The following is a 23,073-nucleotide window of genomic DNA, read 5'->3' as shown; positions in this document are numbered from 1 at the left end:
TAACTTACAATTATCGTCTGCGAGCAACTGGCCATTTGCGTGTCATTGCATCGTGACAAAGTCGAGGGGGCAACACAGTGACCCGCAGAAGAAGGCATGAATAGCCGCCGACGGCCAAACGGCACTTATTTCAGATCTCGACCGTCATCTCGTACTTCAATTATACCGGTCGCGCATATTGGTTTTTTGTTTTTGTTTCGAGCGCCATCTCTCTTCGGATATCGAAAGTGCGAAGTGACAGATGTAATTATCTGTCAAATGTGCGATGGAATTTGACAGTGACAGTTGACGTTTTGCGTGAGGGACGACAAACAGAGTATGCCGGATAAAATGGTTATTCGAAATATAGCTACATTTCACTTAGGCTCCTTCCAATCGGTATTTGCGGAACTAGTATATACCAATTAGAAACTGAACAGGAAGAGAAGAATAATAATTGACGTGATGGTGTTTTTCCGAGTCGTGCGTCGTTATACATCAAAGAGCCAAGTTCAAAGTTCACAGAGATTCCAGCGTTGCATCAATAGAAATCGAAAGTCGTGACGAAACCTAGGTTCTATGATCCTTCGTTTATCCCTCATAATCATGCATTACGGCGAAAACAAAAGAAAGTGCGCGTTTTCTCGCTGACCCCTTCAGATTCCAATAACTTTGGATATAGAATATGTTGTACTCGCACGGAGTATGTTCGCCTTAAACGGACACGCGAGGTAGCTTCTTCTAAATCGTGAACTTTCATTTCCTTCTTGGTACTCTTCGATTTCCAACTAATAGGCACGAATCTCTGTGAATTGACGGGTGCGTCCGATCAAGGTCGTTGCACTTCTGTGAATTCGTGGTTCCGTGCTCGAAGCAAGGTATAAAAATAATTAATGACAACAATTTTCAGTGTTCGGTAGCGCTGCGATGACAGGTGATGAGGTTCTGTGACCCGACCGATGCGTTCGTCGTCGATGCGAACGCATCGCACGACGCGTCCTTGACACAAGTCTCATTTCCCACGAAATAATTAGTTGTGCCGAGATCGTCGGCGATGAAACCCAGTTATTCCAGCCTCACACAGTCTGTTTTGTCTGTAAAAATCCGCGTATTTGAACGTCATGCTCGCACAATTTTTCATACCGTGGACGATGGTCTCGATCCCTTTGTGCTCCGCTACCACAAAAGAAGGATCTGACGGGGCAAGGTTAGCGATCACAGATTATAACATGCGTTACTCATCGAAAATTACGGAAAAATGTACAGATTGAAATGATGGTGGTTCTTCTTCGAGCAAGGTTTTATCGACACTGATTTATAGACCTCGTGTTCTTGGAACAATATGCATTAGGCGTTCGTCGATAAAAGTATAGAATCACGGTATAAGTTTTGCTGTCCGGGCAGATCGTTCTATGATATAATGTTCAAATCTATGACATGAATTGATACATACTTCAAAACAATCTCACTTCTAACCATAGAACACAAATAATTCAAACTGTAGTGATGGAATTATACGTTAAGTGCTTTCAAAGCAGAGGTTGAGACGTTTTACGACCTTCTAGGCAGGAAATGAACCGATCAAAGGAATTCTGATTTTTAAACGAAGGAAATGATTTGTGTTACATGCATGGAGACGATGAAATTAGGAAAAACCGCATTACACAAGATATTCTACGAATTATGAGGTGTATTCATTACGTAAACTATTCACTTCCTATAAGTAGGACTTCTTCAATTAATTCATTGAATTAAAAATACTGTTTTTATAGGAATCATTCGCATAATTTTTCTAATAGTGAGTTTGAACTCTCACTTTCATTCATGGTTGAGAATTCATAAGAATATTTTTAATGGAACGCTCTCGTAATCATATTCTATGTCCGTCATAGAAATTCTCTAACAGATCAGTTTAGATTTGAGTTGTTTCACAGATAACATATTTGTTTACTCGATACTTTCATCATAGACAGTTCCGGCCCTGTTTATGCATAAGCATAACCTCATGTTCGATGTGCCACTTCGATATCGAAGCTGTGAAAAGATTCTGCTCCACATGTAACGGAATGGAACGTGACTCCGGTCATAGAGGTGAGGATCTGTCGTTCTTTGTTCGCGGCTAGGTCGGAATGACACCCGATATCGATGTTCTTTCTTTCTTGGCCTTATCGCTTGCTACGGGAATTTTTCGATATGAATCAACTTATGACTTAATTCGCGTCTTGTGTTACCTGATCCGTTGGCGAAATCGAAAGTAAGGCGATATAAAACCCGAGAAATGACCGCAGCTCCATTTGAACAGTCACTCCGGGACATGTTCACCTTGTGAATATGAAATGCATCAAGTTTATTTTTAAGCCGTCTAGTGGTTTTTGCACCGATCGAATCTTTCGAAATCTCGAGCTCACTACAGATTTGTTATCAAAGAGAAATATTTGGTTTTGAGATAAATCGAGAATCTATGTCTGTAGGACATAGAATATAGTTGGATAGGTTCCTGATTTTCTATTATATCCCTTCTCTTTCTATGTATTAGCACCATAGACAAAGTCTGAGGTTCTATGGTATATGGTTCTATGTATACAAGATTCAGAAGAAGAACATTTACTCTATGACGTAAACATACACGAATCAGGTTCAGCGGGGGGGTACTGACGTGAATTAAATAGATGCCAAGGTTCGAAAAAACAAATATTTACGATAAATGGTTCGAACAGCGGAAACTGATCTCATGTATGACATTGAAGTACGCCAGTTCTTAGTTTCAAGGTATGTGAGCAGGTATTTCACATCCTATCGTTAACACAGAACCTCAATTAGTTTTCGTTTGCGTAAGATCCTTTTTTACGGGCGTTTTATGCGGAAAAAGTGAATTTATGGCGGTTTCATTGTGACACAATGTTGCCAATATAAGCAGAAATTGCAAATTAAATTATAAAAGTATTTCTTTCTGGAGAAACAATAGCTCTATGCACCCATCACAGAAAAAACATTTTCAATGGTCTCTATCCACGCTCTTACACGCATTTTTTCTATATTCTGATCAGTGTAGCCAACTGTCGAACACAGAACAATACGCGTGCATTGCGTCACATCAATAATGCATTCGATGGTTCGATTTTCATTCCGACGACGTACAGAAGACCGTATAACTTTATCGAGCTCGATAGTCGACCGGCTATATCGAATCCAGAAGAAACAACCGTTGACCGTAGACGTGTGTGGGTGATCATAAAATCGTGGTTTCGCATCTATAAGCGCGATTCTGTGTAACTATTAGCACGCAGTCTTTGTCGGGCCATAGAATTGGAGGCGAATGCGACATCAGCCTGCTGAATGTCGATTTATTAACGGGTCGAATACGTGTTTTCGTACACCGTGATTTATTATTCGATGCGCGTTTTGGATTACGTGGTTTTTCTGCGTATTATAACACTGGGGCGTATTTGAATAGGAATTTGGAGGGTTCACAAAGATAAGTTTGGAGGTTTGAACTCGAAATGTCAATTGTCAACTAATTTGTCCATAGAATTCGAAACTATCAACATGAAATTAATTTTATATTTATGATCGTTTCTATTGAGACTTATGATTATGTAAAGTTGATCCGATGAGGGATTAGAAGAAAGTTCGCTCGTGGCCTATTTAAATGGAAACATATAGTATTTTTATTCGAATTTTGATAGATGCTGGGTTCATTTCGATCGTTAATATTCATTGGATCGATTCGATCTTCCGGTTCACACTTCACAGCTCGAGAGAAAACATATGGAGAGGTCTATTAGTGTCAGTCGATTAATGGCATATTACTACATATTGATGTTCTTCCTAACGTAAAGGGTACATAAGGTATAAGGTGGAAAATATTCTTTTGAAATTTTTGACAGATGACGTTTTGTGTTGAAATGTCAATGTCAACTTTGACATTTCATAGTCTACTTGACAAAAAGTCCGTTTTTTATATACTTCTTGTGGTATAGGTGGCTACGTCCAGTCTCTTCTCTACACAACTCGGTCCTACCTCTATGGTAGATTATAAAAGTACAATGCACGTCTCGTCTGTCGAGATGCACAATGGCCTTTTACATCGAAGATTATGGATGGGACAATTGAATATCTTCAAGGATATAGTATGGATCAGATAAGCGGGGCGTTTCATTGTTGCTGGAAAATTATTGTATGCGGGATTAATTGACTTATCGCTGTTACCCTTTGCCATCTACGACTGAACGTTCATTGTTTGGTTTCGTGTTGCCTTGATCGAGAAGGAATAATCAGATTTTCATGAAAAATCGCCAATTTCAATCTGCGATATCTCCTGTTATATACCTCCGATCCAATTTTTTTTCAGCCTTTTCTACGACTTCGTTGCACGCGTAAGACAATCTGCGTAAAATATCTGTGCCTAATTTGAATGGATGAAAGCGTAACGGTCCCCAGTGCATCGGGTTGAAAGATCTGATCTAGATCGATGTCATTGAGGAACTTGGTTCGATTCGAGAACGAAAACGATACACAATGATAAAACGTCCATATAGAAGACGTAAAATGTTGAAGGTCACCCAGCCGCAGTGGAGATATAGCCTCATTTCTGATTTTACTGACCAGTCTTGAGTTAGATAGGCTATATCGATAGAAGTACATATAATTCGAATATATACTTCATTCAACTTTATTTTAGCAGTCGGTTGGCCATGGAAATTTGACACATTTCACTCTGTATAGTACGAAAATGTGGGGTTATGAAGCTTGTCAAAACATTTTTGGGTTTTAAATCAACGCTATGTTGCCCGTTCTATGTAAAAGTTTCTGTTATTACGTATTTTATCACAATGTCGAATCTCTTCGGAAAATATGTGACGAACATAATTGAAGTTCATACAAACTGATTGAAGGCATACCAAATCCATGCAGTTATTTGCATGGAAAATACAAGAGATCAGTATAATATCATAATATGCACTAGCTTGAGGAGAGTTAATGTTCGTTATCTTCTTTGGCTTACATCATTTGTAGATTTCAAAAATATTAACTCGAAGATGAAATGTATATGATGCAGTGGTTGGGAATGGGTATCTCCCGAAGGAATTAACAGATAATTACAAGAATGTTAAATTCTTCAACAAAAATCATCTTGCATCAATATAAGTAAAAGGAGTTGAAGTTTCAAGTTAAGATGCAACTTCACCGTTGAACAAAAATTTCACATGAATAAACAAGTAACAGGACAACTCGCGCGTATTTGTGGCTATTCATCTTAATACATTGATGTAATTATAATAATTAGGTATTTATTAGTACATTTACATTGTATAGGACAAGTCAAATGAAAAATAGAAAAATCCATTTTAGGGAACTTATTCTCCGATGACATTTATCGAAAATCCTGTAGTAAACTTTTCGCATTAATTCACTCGAACATAAAATTCTCAAATGCCACCACTTTTTTGGGTCTCCCAATAGAAGGAAATTCTTTGTGATACTCTTCATTCACAATCTTTCTGATTGTGGAAATTTTCAGCTGAAATATAAGTCTTTTAGATTCAGATAAAACATTATATAAATTCTCTTACATTGAAGATGTTCGCTATCGTCTAACGTATTGTGGATTTTAGAATATCAGGGTATAACTATTTGCATGAGCGGACCTGGATTCTTAATAGCACTTCCTGAAACCCTGTCTCTTTTTTCAATCACTTTCGGCATTTTCGAATTTTCGTAATAAAAATTGATATTAGTTGTGGCAACGTCGTTATGACATTAACGACATTTCATGAGTGCCAACCTAACTTCGTTCTAGTTACAAAAACTTGAGAAAATTATTTCATGGCCAACCGACTGCTAAAATGAATTTGAATGAAGTATAGGTTTTTTACTATACTCGGAAATATAAATTTTCAACCGACCTTAATATTACCCAGATGTTTAATGTAATCTTAGAAAAAAATGGTTCTATCAAGCATATATAATAAATAATGTTGAAACGGTCGATTTGCCTTGAAAAACCATAGCTGAATGAATTTAGGAATACCGAGGACAAAAACAGTCGAATCGGCAGTACCCAGCCCTGTCTGTGATCTGTTCTAACCTCACTTTTGTCAAACTGGCGTTAACCCGTATTTGCAGGAGCTCAGATCTTACCTTTACTCCCCTTGTCGTTCTTCTCCACTCCACCGTCGTATTCGCACTCGGAGATCGCGTTATCACTGATAAGATTGCCAGTTCTTCTTCTTCTCACACCGTAACTATGCACGGGCACTATGAGTTTCGGTCTGGGTATCAGAAAGTCACTGGCCGCCTCGTTTTTCGCGCCGCCGCTGGTCGCCTTCGCGGTCTTCCTGACCGGCTCGTCTACGCCCTTGCGGATCGTCGAGATCTGTGCCTCGTCCAGCCTGTCGCTGCTCGACGACGATTTCGGCGAGGAAAAATCGCTACCGGACGACGTGGACGCGTAGATCCTCGGCGGTATCCTCTGCCGCACCTTCTTCGTCTCGTAGAAGCCGCTGTCGTTCCTGTACAGTTCCGTGCCGGATCTCACCCCCTTGGACCTTTTCTCGTTCTTCTCCAGGTACTGGTTCTGCTCGTCCACCCAGGAGCTGATCCTGTCGTGACACACCTCGTCCGATTCTACGCCGCTGTCTTTCAGCTCCTTGGAGCACAGAGTCGACAGTTCTTCTTCGTACAGCCGGTCCAAGGGGTTCGCTATGACTCTGACCTTGGTCGTCGCGCCACCGACGACGTTTTCTTCTTCTTCCTCGAATACGCTCGGTATTTCCGTGTCGACCTCGTCGAATCTCACCGATTTTCGTTGCGTCGACTTGTCCTCGTTGCTCTTTTTGGGAACTTTCGTTCGTGGTTTCGGCTTCGGGACTTCCTTCGGGTTCATCTGGAATTTCCGAATTTCTTCCTCGATGTCCGAGACGGACTTGGCGTTGATCCGCGACAGACACTTTTGACTGTGGTACTTCAGTCTGACGCTGTCTTTGGCTAATTTTCTGGGTAACGTGTAAATATCGTCGGTTTTGAGGGATAATTCTTGCAGCATGTTCTGATAAGGACCAAGTTTGGCCGACAGGGTCCCTTCCAGGCTTTTCGCGCTGTATTTATCCCAGGAGTTCCTCCCGGAAGAAGTAGACAGGCTCTTTTGAGTGTCGAGCCAGTTCGCCTCGTACTGCCTACCTCTGGTATAGTTGGGGATGTCCATTTCTAACCACGAAGGATCGTGGACGACAGCTTTTCCGGGATGATGTTTGATCTTCATTCTGAACTAGCAGAAGATCATATTTCGTCTTCAGATGTAGCTGTAACATTCGATTCATTGAGGAAAGATTCGTCTTTCCGAGGTGTATGCCAATTTTGCGATTCTTGATCGATTCGTCGTGTTAGAAACACAATTTTTTAAATAGTGAACAATCGGGATTAAGAAGAAGTTAGATATTCTATGCTCTTGAACATAAAGAACCGATGACAACCCTGATTCATGATTATTATATGACAATAACCTCAATGAGTGTCTATGACCATGACTGCGTTCAGGAAGTGACAGACGACTGATACTTCAATTATTTCGGTACGGAACGCGCTGGAATGGGATAAGGGGACCGTCAAACGAGCCATAATAAAAGCCAAATTTATCCTCGCCGATTAACATATAAGCCGTTGTTGTCGTGTTCGTAAGAACAGATTTATTCGTCGTAAAGAGATGCATGTTCCTTTTCTCTGGTCGTATGGCCCGAGAATAACTCCACCTCAGGGTTCATTGTCCAGTCGTCGAGGAACGTTGTTGCATCCCGTTCGTGTGTGAATGATGACATATGGACGTGATTTTTCAGTGGTCAATGACCCATATTTTTTCCGATGTAGGTGCGTGTACGAAAATGGTAATTGTAGCCGGCGATTTTGATTCTGATAGAAGCTTATGGAAATCAACGGATTATTTCTTCTCGAGAGAATGTGTCAATCTGTCTGAGGACCACTGATATTCGAATTAGAGATGGTGCTGGGAGACGTTTGATAGTCTTTGATCACAGAAATAACCAAATTACAGAGAAATGCGATTTGTATCCTTCAAGGGGATTGGAATCACTGAAACAACCCTTCGCTGAAGATTAATCTGATTGTAATCGCGTCTCACCGAAGAAAAAAGTGAAATTTTCGCTCTTGAAATATACCGTACCATTTTGCATGTCGATTGAAGACGCTCGGCGGCAGATTTTAATAGTTTTTCGTCGAGGAATTCAGGATTATTGAATATGCATGGCATCTAGAAAGCGCGGTTGCTCATACGCGAGCATAGATAAATAATCGATTCATCGAGTCAATAGATGTTCGAAATTGGTTACGAGTTCATTGAATTAGAACATAGCCTGTCGATTTCATTTTTGTATCGATGATTTCGTATGTGCTGATCAGTTTCTCACATTGGTGACACTGGCAGATAGACCATAGATGATCGGGGATATAAATGCTCTATGAGTTTTGACATTTGACGTTTTTCGTTGGGATTTCGAAACGTCAAATGTTCTATGAACGCTGGTGACGTTTTTTCCTGATGTACGCGGAAGAGATATAAGTCTTTTTACCGGTTCTCACGAATTCTAAGCACCGGTCTGGCTGGCCAAGTTTTCCGCAATTAGATCTCTTAATATGCCAGCGATCATTTCTCGACAGTCGTGGATTTAACAGTAAAGTCGTGCGCCTGTTGGCTCCCGCGTTTCATTCCGAGAAATCTTGAAATTACAACAGGTCGCAGTATCCACTCCCGTACTATTATTATCTCACGTAATTTCTTCGTCTTTTAACGTTCGGATAAACATTTTTATGTTCACGAGAAAACGGTTCCCATCGGACTATGGGAAGAAAATATGGTTTTCCATTGTCGAGAAAATGACTGGGGAACGACCGTCAATTGATATTCGTGTGTAGGAATCGAGAACAAAGATGTTTCTGTGAATCTGGAGGGCTCGTGGATTATGGTTCAGATCGGTTCTAAGTGGATTGGAATGATCTTTTTGTTCTGAAGTCGATAAATTTCGTTCGTGACTATATTTCGTCATTAAATCGACTCATCGATCGACTAGCACACTCTGATTCAGCCGTGTATCAATTAAAATTCTTTAAAGACAGTTAAGCTGTAATCAGATCACTGATAGAGCACGTGTAACGTTTGGATTTTCCACAATTTTCAATCGAATAATATTCTTGTCGAAAGTGTGAAATTTTTCGAATAATCAACGTCCTGAAAGTCCCAGGAATTTATAGAATTGTGCTCGGCACTTATGCATACTTTTTTTAGAAAATCCTGTTCCATTTGTTGCCAAATTTGTGGAGAAACCCGACCATTTTCAACTCTGCCATTTCCGAATTACTCGCTGGTGTTGTTCGTGTTAATTTGCAGCCCACTTATTCACAGATATAGCGCATTGTATCGGTTTTGCAAACTGTATGTATTTATATATCGTAACGTCGAGGAGTTACATGCATTGTCGAGCGCGCCGGTTCAAAACCGAAGAAGTGAAAGTGAATTTGCCTTATCGAAATGGCAAACGTCGAAGCCTGGTAACATTGAAAATACTAGTTGCAACCTACCCGGAGATTGTGGTGTCGGTTCTATTTGAATATTTCACCGAACCGACGACGTGGAAATATGCATAAGTCACCTCGTTAGCCTCGAAACCGATAGTTTTTTCCATTGTGTGACGTCTATCCGTCGATTGGCAATGGGGAATACTCCTTCTGACGAAAATGATGTATTTTTTATGAAATATCTTTGAAACGTCACGTTTTGAAATAACCATTTCAACCGTTTCCCAAAAAATTATTTTGTGTCAATTGCACAAGCTGGCAACGTCGACTGAAATATGCGCTGATAATAAAGGACAACGAATACATTATCTTGATGAGATAGACAAAGATGGCGGTCTATGAAGTCTGCGACGAACGAGGAAGGTCGTAAAATTTTATGTGATTTTTATGGCCGGTTGCAGTTGAGGCTCGCCAGTGAGTACGCGCCTTATGATGGCTGTGAATCAACAGCTGATATTTTATGAACAAGCCATTGTTCTTTTTCATTTCTAGTAGGCGCTGTTGCCAAATCGTGAACTAGAAACGAAGCGATTTAAATTTTAAAACCCCACATTTGAAGATTGATTTTGAATAGTTTTCGTGGTGAATTTGAAAAATTCATGAATGAAACTCATAATTATTCAGTTTAAACTTGCATATGCAGTGATAACCCAAATTGAGGAGAATTCCCCTATGGTGAATTCCCCTGGATGTTCTTCGAGAATCGACAAGAATGGTTCCGACTGTCGTCAGGCGGTTTTTCCAGTCCTTGTGATCTTTCACAGGATCCGAGCCGAATCGCGAGGGGAGAAGGCACAAGCTATGTCCGAGCTAAGTCGTGAGGGCCGTAGGCCCGAGACACGGCTGAGGCTATCCAATCCAAAATGGCGAATCTGTCAAAACGTCGAAAATCCCGATTTTATCGCATTTTTCATTGTATTTTCCGATCCTGCTCCAAGATTCAGAGTGCCACCCTGGCATAGTCCAATCATTCGACTGTAGTGCTACGAAATTCGGCCGATGCGTTGTCGTCTTCCATAGGAACAACGCGGAAACTTGATGCAACGTCGAGTAACAGTTCGATTGGTCATCGTCGTTGCATCACCCGGTGTACAGCCATCGATCACGGTGACTTTTACGGAATAGACAGGGATTCACTCTGACCGTACGACCGGTGAATAAATTACCGTCGGTTCGTTATTTATGAGAAAGTTGCTAGTATAGAGAAGGAATTGAAGTGAAGATTGAAGAGCTGTTTCGCGCATCTGTTGTTTAATTTCAGCGAAATCTACATGCCGCATTCATTCCACCCAACACGCACACTGTTGTTTAGTCTATCCTCCAGAAACCTTTCGTTTTTTCACATTACTGGGTGATGACAAAGTTCTTCGAAAATCCTCCGAGATTAAACTAGAAACTGTTAAAATATCAGCGACACAATTCGTGTTCAAATTGAATCTGTCGTATAGGTAGCCCAAGGGTAAAGCAGTAGATTGGCAATCAAGAGGTTGCAGGTTCGAGTCTAGCCTGTAGGGTGATTTTTTTTGCAGACGTAAAACCTTTTTCTTCAAACGAGAAAACTGTCGACTGGAATTGAAGAACGTAAAAAGAGTTAAAGAGTCGATATAGCTTCGTTTTCACTCGTATTCAATTATAATTCAGCAGCGGATCTCTCGTGAGAAATACAGGAGGACAATTATATTCCACGAGTGATACAAATGCATAAATTTAACTATTGACGAGCGTTTTTGCAACTTTTCTGGGTTGTATAACAATGCGGACCAATCTTGTTGCGAAACAGAACAATGGACGATGGAGAAATGCATCAATTTAGACACCGCGATCAATAAGAAATACCCCAGACTTTTTTATTTCGTCTCCTAAATGTTACTTATGAGAAACGTATCGTACTTTGGCAATAACCTTATTTTTTCATTATCAGAGAACCATAACGATAAACGGGGTACTTTTTCAACTCGTGTTTGGATCCTGCAATCCGAGTAACCCCACACGGGCTTCGATCGTTGTTCCTGAGGAATGCAGTTTCAAATCCAGTGACCTTTGGATCAATCGTGAATGTGTCTCGAGTTCAATTAACCGCCATGTAAAACGATCGCTTTATTTCTCTACTTCCAGGATGTCCACTCGGCGATTAACTTTATAGAGTGTGAATCCTCTAACCCAATTAAGAAAGCGATCATTTTCCACGTATCTACTCCTCGATATGGCCGATCAAGGTTTTCTCGTCGTGTACGTATTAATAAGTCATCAATATGTATATAGTTTAGTGGATATTACCCATTATCTTCCCCTACTTGGTATACTACGCGCTTAATTGTAATACTAGAAATTAACGAATGAAAGTTCCAGTAGATAAAACGAAGATTTGTTAGACTATAATTTTTTCCATTTGTGCAGCATCTGCGCTCTTCTTAAAACGTATAATTTCCGATCTCTCTCGAATGGATCTTCATTATTGTTTTTTTTTTAATGTTTGTTTTGGCATATTCTCCGCGTAACACTAACCTGAACGAATAAAACGGTATGCACTGGCAGAACTAGAAATTCATCAGGTAGCTCGTAATTGCACACCGTCGAGAGGCTATTACATGGCCTATGATTTTTTTCAGATGGGTGTTATTAGAGAAATAGCTATCGCTTTCACGACGCGAAAATCGGCAATTTGCTAAAACGTTTCGCGACCTCCATCTAGACGATTTTATATTTTTTATACCGTGACAGAAAACGTCGATAGGTCACTTTGGACATCCCTTGGAAGAACGAGTATTGTCCGTCGTAATCTGGAAGGTATGACGCAATTCTCTACGAATTCCATCTTACGCATTTCATTAAACGATAAATTGGCTCGTTCCCATCTATTCAAGGAACAAAACGAGTGATGTAACAAATCTATGTACACTTCCAGCTAGATTCATCAACGATGTACACGCAAAAATGATCCGAATTGACTCAGAGACGATTAGTAGGTATTTTTTTGATACCAACCGCGAATCTGTGGTTGGACATAGAGTCATTAGAGCGCGTTGGGTCTGTGGTCGGTCCAGTCTGTTCTGTGCGCTTAGGCGAGATCTAACTGTGGATTTTTTGTCGGGATTATGCGAAACGGTAAATGGAATTATGGGATAGCTCTCGGACGCCGCAAATAGGATATTCGTGTTCCCGGGAAGTGACGAAGATGTAGAAACGGCGCTGTGAAAGATGGATAGGTACTGTCAACATTTATCGATGTTCGAATGAACCGATTCCAAACAAATCTATGCTCCGAAATTCACGGTCCCAACAGAAATCCATAGAAATGATACTATGTCTAACTCCGTGGTAGGGTTATCGAATCTGTTGGCCAAGGTCTTTGGCTTCGATCATAGAATTAAACCTCTTCCTCTTGAATACTGAATTTTGATTGTTATTGGTTTACACGAAGAGACGACACAACAATCGAATAATCGTCGGGTCCACTTGAATTCGACAAAGAGATTGGCTAGCCTAGGAATTGAATGATGAAAGATTAACCCGTACAAAAGAAGGGTGTCAGTATTTAATTGTGTACGATTCATATCTAATATGTTTGGACATTTTGATTTATTCGATGAATGTGGTTTCGATATTGACCTTTTAATTTCGTTCGAAAGAGAGTAAGGGAATTCAATGAAGCCGAACAAAAATCAAGCATCTACTACCTCTATCTAGCATGCGACTAATTTGATTTAGATTTTGAATTGATGGGATTCGAGTTAAGATTCGTGAGAATTGTTGATTTTCCTGATTGTCCCGTCCTACCACTTGCTCTTACGAAGAATACATCGAAATACCAGGTTATTTTGTGGGTGAGGTTATATATGGCCATCAAAATATTATTCATTTATCGATAAAGTTCAAAACCCCTCAAAGATTTTGTAGTAATTTATATTGAATCAGGTCTATCACCGATAAATTTCGAGATCTGGCAACGAATCAACACAAGTTCACAAAGGAGGCAGATTTCTAATGATTCAAATCGAAGCACTCTCGATATTTCATGGTGAAAACAATCAACTACCGCCTTTCGCAGAAATTGGCAACACCTCGGGCTTGTCTTCTTTCTTTCGTCCGATAAAAAAGACGCGAACTTACAATACGAACCTCATCATCAGCAGGTTCTGGCCGAGTCAATTCCAAGGCGATATCCGAACGTTGGGGAAACCTTTGACATTTGAGGAAAACAAAAGAAACACTGACATATCGCGCGCAACTCCACGAGGTCGTCTCGAGATCGGCACTCTCTCACGCGGCGACGGTTGGCGTGCGACTAGTAGTTCCTCTCTTCTGTGGTCCGAAACAGAGATGATGGAGTGGAGTGGAGTGGAAGCGGCAATAACATCTGTGGTGGAATAGGCGGCGGCGTGAGCTCGTGAGAACTGGTCTTTCCATCGGAAAATTGGAAAAGAAAACAATAATTTCGTCCAGGAAGAGCGGGTAAAAACGATAGGCAAGCGCGGGTTGCAAACCACATTTTTGTAAATACAAACTTTTTTATTTTTTGAACGATTTCAATACGGGTCATTTTACTTAGTGATTCGAGGTCGTAGATCACGAATATGCAATTAGATTGTTTGTAGGATCCGTACTTTGGGAAAAAAGTCACTTTTATTGGAAAATTTCGAAAAAATAGGTCAACTTTGAGGAGGTGTAGCAGCCAGAAAAGAGGCAATGGACATAAGCTGATTTTTTTGGTGATAGATTGGTTCTTTGCGAATAGAAAAAACCCCACTTCATTCAACTACGGCCAACAGTTCAGATTTTATGATTTTTTTCGCGAAGGTCCAAAATTTTCGATTTTCTTTGGACCATAACTTGAAAACTAATCCTTTCAGCAGAATTCTGTTTGCACATTCGTAATCTACGTCCTCGATTTAGAGAATACTCCAATTTTAGTGGAAATCGGAGAGATCGAAAATTTTTCCAAATTTTCCATGCGTATGGAAAAAATTACGATTTTTTGAAAAATATATTTGGTCTCCGATCAAGACCAAATTCATCTTGTACACTGATTCGAGAGCGTAGAACACGAATACGCAAACAGATGTTTTTTAAAAAAATTATTTTTCAAGGTATGGTCCATAGAAAATAGAAAATTTTAGACCTTCGCGAAAAAAATCATAAAATCTGAACTGTTCGCGGTAGGTGAATGAAATGTGGTTTTTTCTATTCGAAAAGAACCAATCTATCGCCAAAAAATCAGCATATGTCTAGTTCCTTTTTTCTGGCTGCTATAGATCCTCAAAGTTGAAAAAAAATTCGGAATTTTCCACTAAAAGCTATTTTTCTCCCAAATTACTGATCCTACAAAAAATTTAATTGCATGTTCGTGATCTACGACCTCGAATTAGTGAGTAAAAATGACATGGGTGGATATAGGTAAATAAAAAAAAAAAAATCGGACAGAACAATTCTGTTCAGTAAGTAAAAACGCTGGACATTTGCTGATTTTTTCTGTGATAGATTCGTTTTTTCCGTTTAGAAAAAAAAGTTTAGATTTTATTATTTTCTCCGCGAAGTTCCAAAATTTCCGATTTTCCATCGACCATAACTTGAAAACTAATACTTTCTGCAAAATTCTCTTCATAAAACACCGAGAGTGGTTGCATAGAAAAACTTCCTACAGAGTATTTCATTCACAGCGTATTCTGTCTATATTGTGAATAATTCAAGGTTGTCAGATACTGAAGAATCTGTGGCTGAATTCCAAAAATATTTAAGGTTATGATTGTGAGGTGAGGATTTGGATGACGCTGATGCTACTCATGCTGCTGAGGCAGCTACTTTCGAGGTAGGATGAACCTAGATAGGAGAATTGTGATACAATTCTCTGGATATCAAATTACTCGCAAACGTACATGAAATTTAAACCTTGAGAACTGAAAAAAAAAAGATAAACCTAATTATGTTCGTGAATAATGACTTCTGATTAGTGCAGCAGTTTGTGTAATTGCTCGTAATAGAGTTTATGTAACTTACTGCATAAGAAAATCGTTAAATTGTAGTAAACCAGAATTAATCTGTAGATTCTAGAATTATAGGGGGGATATAGAATGAATATCAGAGATTACATGTATTTCCCCTCAATATCACAGCCCAATTTAGCCAATAAGTTGATTGCAGTCAGAGGTTGGGAGGAGTAACTCGATTTTTGTAACACTTTTGGCGAAATCCTGAGTATTGGATGGGTTTTAATTTTTTTCACTCCCTTCAAGAGTTTATTAGAGGAAATCGTCATATAAAATTCTGAATCACAAGCAATAAGCATCAGGAAGAAAGAACTCAAACGACACCTCATGCAACAATTCGCAAATCAGTGGAGGGAATTTCGAACAGCCGGTGTTGAATCGTGCACCTCGTTTTAAAATTCACGTACACAAAAAACCCTCCAGTCCACCGGCGGTTACCTACCTGTTACAACTTTTTAGGCATAAGCCGTATCAAACTGGTTCCGACGCCAAATTATTCCCGCGACGTATGTAATTCAATACGGTTTTTCTTCTTTTTGTTCATTACGGTAGCCCGTTCGATAATGGGCCCCGTCGACCCGCAGGGAGCAACGAAATCGTCGGGTCCACGGGGTATAAATAATGGGGGTCGGGTTGAGTCGAAGATTTCATTAGTTGTTGTGATTTATCTACGAAAAAGAAGAAAAAAACCGTTTCTCGGTGTATTTCTGGCCGGATAAGGTCATATTCTATGGTCGACCTTGAAGACAAGAAGCTGACAGACAGAAATGACAGTACTTCTTCACATTTTTCCATAGAAATATGAGAAACGAGAATTTCATACACATTTCAAGGTTCAAACGTCAACTGATTCCGTCAAAAATTGACTCGAAGAGGAATATTCTCCATAGAATCTTACAGGAATATGAGTGTCAATTGATTGACGTAAAAGAAAGAAGAAAAGTTCGCATATGGAGCATAGAATGTCAAATGTATTCTTCCAAGACGTCAAAAAAGACAGAGAGTGACAAATTAAACGTTAGCGATACATCACCAAATCATATTTTCCGTTTTACTCGCCTGAATTGTGAATTTTCATGAGGACCGCCATACTCTAAAAATTCCCGTGGGCAAACATGGCGAAAAAACGAGCGACCGAGCCCAAACGTAGACGAAAAAGCTCCGCGGCGTCCCTCAAGAGGACCTTGGAAGCCGCTATAACCTCCAATCCTTTCCTCAATTTCTTCCTGTCGAAATGTAGGGTGAAGGGCAACGCGAAACTGCACAAGTTCGCTAAGAGGGCCGGGGACCAATGGAAAGATATGAGTTATCAGGAGAAGACGCCCTATTATCTCCTAGCGGACAAGGCCAAGACCACGACGACGAAGAAAAGATCGAAGAAACGAAGATTTTCCGAATCCGACATAGGCGAAGGTAGTTTTTCCATGATAACTGTCATCAAAAAGCCGGATTCGATAAAGAAGGATAGCACCGAAGAATTAGGCAACAAAACGGACTACCACACCGACAAAGAGCAACCGGACAAGACGGAAGACAAACGAGCCGAACATCAGAATCAGGAAGAATCGATCGAAGGCACGTCCAAGGTACCCAACAGTCCCTCCCATCAAAATACGGTGAAAACCGAAGAAAACGCATCTAAAAAACACGTTCACCATCTGAAAGCATACAAGAGAAAAAAATCAGGCTCTTCGACAGGTTCCAGCTTCCATTCCATGGACTCTGATGATTCCGTCGAGAAGGATTCGAAACGTCGGGGAAAGAAGAGCAGGAGTTGGACCGACAGTTTCGATTACATGAGCTGAAAATCATTTATTCACCTAATAAAACGAAATTTCTAAGTATTTTCGATGAAACTCTATGGTTCGAGCGATAAACTAGGGGTGCCCAAATAAATAACACGATCACGGTATGAAAATAATGCGAATTTGTTCCCCGTATTTCAGTACGAATATAAATTTCAGAATTATGCATAAAGGAAAGGCCAAGGACTGGCACAAAGAGAAATGAATTGAAAATTAGATGAATTTCTTGTTTTCACAACGAACTACTGCGGTTCTTATGTAAGCGAACGAGTAACTAGATGTAATACTAGTTATGTTACGTTTTTTGTATGGTAATGCAAGTCAAAAATATTTATTACTGAGAAATTACGATTGTTATGCAATTGTCGTGATTCGATTGTGCTAGGGAGTGTAGAGTTCCCGACCACCTTGATAGATAGGAGACACGATAATGAAGTACATCAATTGATCAATTGAACTTATGAAATAGCCACTGAACGAGTTCATTTATTCAGAATAATTAGACAGTTTTCCACATTTATGAATTTCTTCATACAGTCGCATAAAAATACGACAAGAATCGATAAGCAAACTTTTACGAACACAAACACGTCGAACTGGCTAATGAATTTGTTGATTGAAGGTCAGTAAACTCTTGAGTACCAAAAATGACGTATACTACCAACATTACAATACGCTGTATGATTGGTTATCGGTAGAAAACTGAAATTACAGATTTCTACCTCCGTCCAGAATGATTTCGCGAATCATAGGTGGCGCTCATGTCAGCGGAGCTTTGGAAAGAGTATGAAACGGAAGATGGCGCCACGGCACCGATGGGGGCAACCGAAGGATTAACGCAAGGAGAAACATAATGAAGATCGAATGTTCACTCACCTTCGAGTACATAAACGATGCTGCCTACATCTCCTTCGGTGATAATGATGCTACCAGCCTTGTAGGCCTCTGGATACATGCAATCGACGATTTCCTTAATTTGCGTCATCTCAAGGTTCTTCATGAAATCATTGTCGAGAATTGCTTCTCTGATGAGGTCCTTCGATCTGAAACAATACCACACGATTCAGCGATGATTTTCTCATACGGGCGTATCGATTCGTAACTTTTTACAACACGGGACTTTCGAAGTGAACAATATTTTGCGAGCCAGTCGAAACGGTACCAGTACATCTGTCAGATACGCCGATTTCAATGGAGTCTTCGATAAACGAAATATCTTCTTTCGAAAATTTCTGGGGATTGAGAAGAAATCGATGTTTTTTTTCTCACTCATGTTGGCATCTTTATTTTCGAACACTTCGCCTGATATTCACTCTGAGAATGTTTTATTGTCCGATTTCTGGACATTATTTCACGAAGGAGGCAATTATTGTTTATAGAAGATGATTCATAACCTTTTCATATTTTCGGTCTTTATACTCTTATCGTATTTCTACCTTTGTTCGTTCCTTATCAACAAATAGTTGGAACATTGTGTTGGTTTTCCTTTGTTTGTCACTTGGAATGGCTAAACAAATAATTAAAATTTGTAAATGGTGAATAGACGAGTTTTATTCCTAGTTATTCTGTCGATTTTCTTCGAAATTTCTCAATTTAAAGGACCAAGTGAACTACGATAATTAATTCCTGATACATTGTGTAAATGAAGCTTTGTAATCACTCCTCAAACTTTTTCGGAGCTCTTAATTTACACCCTGTATATCGGGATGAACTGCTCATCTGAACAAGTTCATAAACCGTTATTGACAAACTGTCATCGTGAGACACAGGCTCACCTGTTTAAAAAGAGTTGAAAGAAAAAATATACATTTGCTGACTGAAACACAACGAAACAGAGCTATCTTGACATATACAATCATTTCCTGCCCTGAAATCGAACATTTTCCCAGCTTGTAGCGGCATTCAGCTGTCGCATTTTCGAAATTCCCGCCCTCTCTATGGCAAACGGTACCTGTCGAAAAACACGGTGCAATTTTTCACAGCGCGTCCGCATTTTTCCTCCGTGGATGCGGGTTTCGTCTTTCCGAACGCATCCAAGCCGCCTAGATCCATTCATCACGGCATCTTAATTGGAGAAGCCGAAACGCCACCTGGATTTGTTCTCGAAATTAACGAGTCTCGTTTCGCGATCAGAGATCGCCTCGCAATGGCCACAGATATCTGGTTTCGAGTTGCCGCCCGTACGTATTAATATCTCCCATTCGAATAAAACAGATTTATTTGATGATCGACTAATAAAGGCTAATTCTTTAATCGGTCACTGTTACTGGAGGAATTAATTTGTCAGATCTGAAACGGTCCCTGACACTTCATCAGATATCTGTGGGATCATTCTATCCGAGGAATTCAAGAATGATTTATCTAATCTATTCGACATGTTTCCATCCGTCGGAATACGATTTATATACCGTGGACGAGCCATCATTTGGATCACGGAAAACGTCCGATTCTGTGATTGCCAATATGGCCGATTTAACATAATGGGAACTGTCACGAATATTACGAACAATTCATTTTTGCAGGTCCAGTTGCTTTATGGAAATGGAAATTGACTCATTTTCACTCGTTGGAGGTAATAATTACTGGATAGATAATGGAAAATGGTTTAAGGGTGAGTGTGGATATGATTTGAATAATTAAATTCGATATTTGTAATGGTACTTGGTGAAAAGGTGTTGGGATTATGGGGAATGAAATTGTTTGAATATTTCATCGATTTTTATTCGTTCCAATCACATAAATCTTCATAATTTCGACGTAAACCGACAGTGACAGGGGTGTCGGAAGTATAACGGCATGAATAATTCGTTTTCGTTCGAAATATTAATTTCATGATTGATTGAGGTTCTCTACTGATTGTGAGGGGAAAATTTTCAATTGATGTTTTTTTATAACTATCAACTCATGATATACCTGTTGATCAAACATCTTATAACCTTCTCACGTTCAACTTATTGTGTTTTGGGAAACCACGATACTCACGCGTTACTCTTGGGGACCTTCCTTATCTGCCACTCCCCGCTCTTGAGGCTCAAGGGCTCGGCGCTGATGGCCTGCCTCTTCATCCTGGGCTCGTTCTGCACCTGCACCCTGGTGTTCTCCACGCCGGGCGCGTGGGCATGATCCCTCATCCAGAGCTCGTCGCCCAGCGATATCTGGTTGGTGATGATCCTCTGCGTGAGCGGCCTCACCACCTGCCTGAACTTGTCGATCTCGTTCTGGAGATGACGTATCAGGTTGTCCTTCTCGTCGAGCTTCTTCTCGAGCGTGGCGATCGCTTCGTCCTTGGTCTTCAGCTCCTTCTTCTTCTCCTCGAGGAGGAGCTTGAGGGCCTGGACTGCGTCGCCTTCGCTGATCGGCATCGCGGATGTTGTGTTCTGCGTCTCCCTGGTCTTCTTCGGGAGGATTTTGTTCAGGAAGGCGTAACAACTCATAGATGTAAGTACTGAGCACTTGGCATTAGCGATTTGTGGGGGTACGCGTGGTCTTCAGCATTCTTGAGGGAGCTGGAGGTGGATGATAGGGTGTTATTTGGCGTTTCGAGGGTGGTTATGACGTAAGAAGAGGAGTTTGCTTGTTTTTATGCTGAGTTTTCGTTTTTTTCGGATCACGAATTTATCTTTTTGGTCGGAAGTTCTGTGAACTGTCGTAATCAGCGTCACAGATAACGCATGGTCACAGAATTGGAAAGCACTGTCATTGGTTCACAGAAATCCTGCGAGGATTCCTTCAGCTGTCATAACCGATGACACATGGTCATAGAATTGGATAATTTCTTCCTGACATCTTGTTCAGAGAGTGTTTTCTTTCAACTTTTTCAATATTTCGTGATTGATTGAGGCTTGAAATCAATTTGGACTTTTATGGATTCTCAAATATTTCATAATGGTTCTGTGAACTGCGTCACAGATAACGCATGGCCACAGAATTGGAAAGCAGTGTCATTGGTTCACAGAAATCCTTTGAGGATTCCTTCAGCTGTCATAACCAATGACACATGGTCATAGAATTGGATAATTTCTTCCTGACATCTTGTTCAGAGAGTGTTTTCTTTCAACTTTTTCAATATTTCGTGATTGATTGAGGCTTGAAATCAATTTGGACTTTTATGGATTCTCAAATATTTCATAATGGTTCTGTGAACTGCGTCACAGATAACGCATGGCCACAGAATTGGAAAGCAGTGTCATTGGTTCACAGAAATCCTTTGAGGATTCCTTCAGCTGTCATAACCAATGACACATGGTCATAGAATTGGATAATTTCTTCCTGACATCTTGTTCAGAGAGTGTTTTCTTTCAACTTTTTCAATATTTCGTGATTGATTGAGGCTTGAAATCAATTTGGACTTTAATGGATTCTCAAATATTTCATAATGGTTCTGTGAACTGCGTCACAGATAACGCATGGCCACAGAATTGGAAAGCAGTGTCATTGGTTCACAGAAATCCTTTGAGGATTCCTTCAGCTGTCATAACCAATGACACATGGTCATAGAATTGGATAATTTCTTCCTGACATCTTGTTCAGAGAGTGTTTTCTTTCAACTTTTTCAATATTTCGTGATTGATAGAGGCTTGAAATCAATTTGGACTTTTATGGATTCTCAAATATTTCATAATGGTTCTGTGAACTGCGTCACAGATAACGCATGGCCACAGAATTGGAAAGCAGTGTCATTGGTTCACAGAAATCCTGTGAGGATTCCTTCAGCTGTCATAACCAATGACACACGGCGTTGTGACGCGATCCCTGGTCAATATGTAGTATAAATTTATCAACTCTACATCGAACGCTTCCAGCTTCCAGAGATATTGACCGTAAGACGATCACGTTGTCCGGTGTGAATTAATAACGTAACGAAACGACAAGCAATTTATGTAAACGACTGTGTCGCCGTCCATCAACTTGATCGATCCGTTTTTCCGCGCTTCATCAACATCTCGTTCGTTCTCGCTGGCTCATTTCGAATTCCGCACTTTATTCTCTATTAATTATTCCGCGATTAGCGAGGGCTGACGTCATCGTCGACGACGCGTTTGAGTGGCTGTGGAAAAATCGGAATTATGTTGGGAGTAGCATACTAGTAGAAGGCATATACTCATGAGAGCAAGAGCTGCAACCGTCGCACAAGATGGGATAATGAAGCTACTGGTCAAAGTATCTGGAATAGGTTGCATAACTTCAATTTGATGGCGAGAAGATTCGCATAGGCCAATGAGTAGGGAGCAGCGGAGTGTGAAATATCGTTGGGTACACAAACATGAAAACTGGAACAACCATAGACGGGTGCCTGTTTACTGATGAGTCCAGGTTTCGTCTGATGGGCGTGAACGGGGTCACATGTAACATTTCATGACGCCAACAACTCTTTTCGGTGGTGGTTCAGTGTGCGTTTGGGAAGGCATTTAATTTAATGGACAGAACCACATAAAGTATTAGTTAATAATTCTAAGAACGTTGGAAAAAGTATTATCGTGGAATTTTTTCTGGGTTACAATGCCACGACGATGATTGGATTATGTAGATTGGCCAAGAATGCCTAGAGACAATGAGTTGTTTACGTTATTTCAGAATGGGTCGAGCGAACAATGATATTGATTAACGATATGCGTTAATTGAGGTTGTTCATGGAGATTCTGGATCTCTCAAAACCCGAACTGTGGTTCCCATTTTTGGAAATAACGGACCAAAACGCCACATAGATTCCAGGGTACCAG

General features: G+C 40.2%; 2 protein-coding genes across 13 annotated transcripts in view; one reads left to right on the top strand and one right to left on the bottom strand.

Moving 5' to 3' along the window:
• Positions 1 to 23,073, top strand: part of LOC123317596 (dorsal root ganglia homeobox protein) — a 139,356-nt gene that overhangs the window by 7,230 nt on the left and 109,053 nt on the right. For 9 of the 10 annotated variants that reach the window (XM_044904201.1, XR_006538195.1, XR_006538198.1 and 6 more), the window contains exon 1: positions 19,228 to 19,964. The gene's annotated coding sequence lies outside the window, so the exon portion shown is untranslated. Of the gene's footprint in view, positions 1 to 19,227; positions 19,965 to 23,073 lie in introns of those variants that run through there. The other variant, XR_006538193.1, reaches the window with a different exon arrangement.
• Positions 1 to 23,073, bottom strand: part of LOC123317590 (cGMP-dependent protein kinase, isozyme 2 forms cD4/T1/T3A/T3B) — a 66,111-nt gene that overhangs the window by 4,997 nt on the left and 38,041 nt on the right. The window contains exons 2-3 of one of the 3 annotated variants that reach the window (XM_044904181.1): positions 20,336 to 20,859; positions 18,230 to 18,396 (exon numbers count right to left, since the gene is read on the bottom strand). In XM_044904181.1, the coding sequence (XP_044760116.1) occupies positions 18,230 to 18,396; positions 20,336 to 20,787 (619 nt within the window). In that variant the 5' untranslated portion in view covers positions 20,788 to 20,859. Of the gene's footprint in view, positions 1 to 6,120; positions 7,281 to 13,674; positions 13,837 to 18,229; positions 18,397 to 20,335; positions 20,860 to 23,073 lie in introns of those variants that run through there. The other 2 variants (XM_044904180.1, XM_044904182.1) reach the window with 2 other exon arrangements.

The sequence above is a fragment of the Coccinella septempunctata genome, chromosome 7, assembly GCF_907165205.1.
Source record: "Coccinella septempunctata chromosome 7, icCocSept1.1, whole genome shotgun sequence".
NCBI lineage: Eukaryota > Metazoa > Arthropoda > Insecta > Coleoptera > Coccinellidae > Coccinella > Coccinella septempunctata.
The sequence above is the reverse complement of the archived record's forward strand: the minus strand, read 5'-3'. Positions and strand labels throughout refer to the sequence as shown.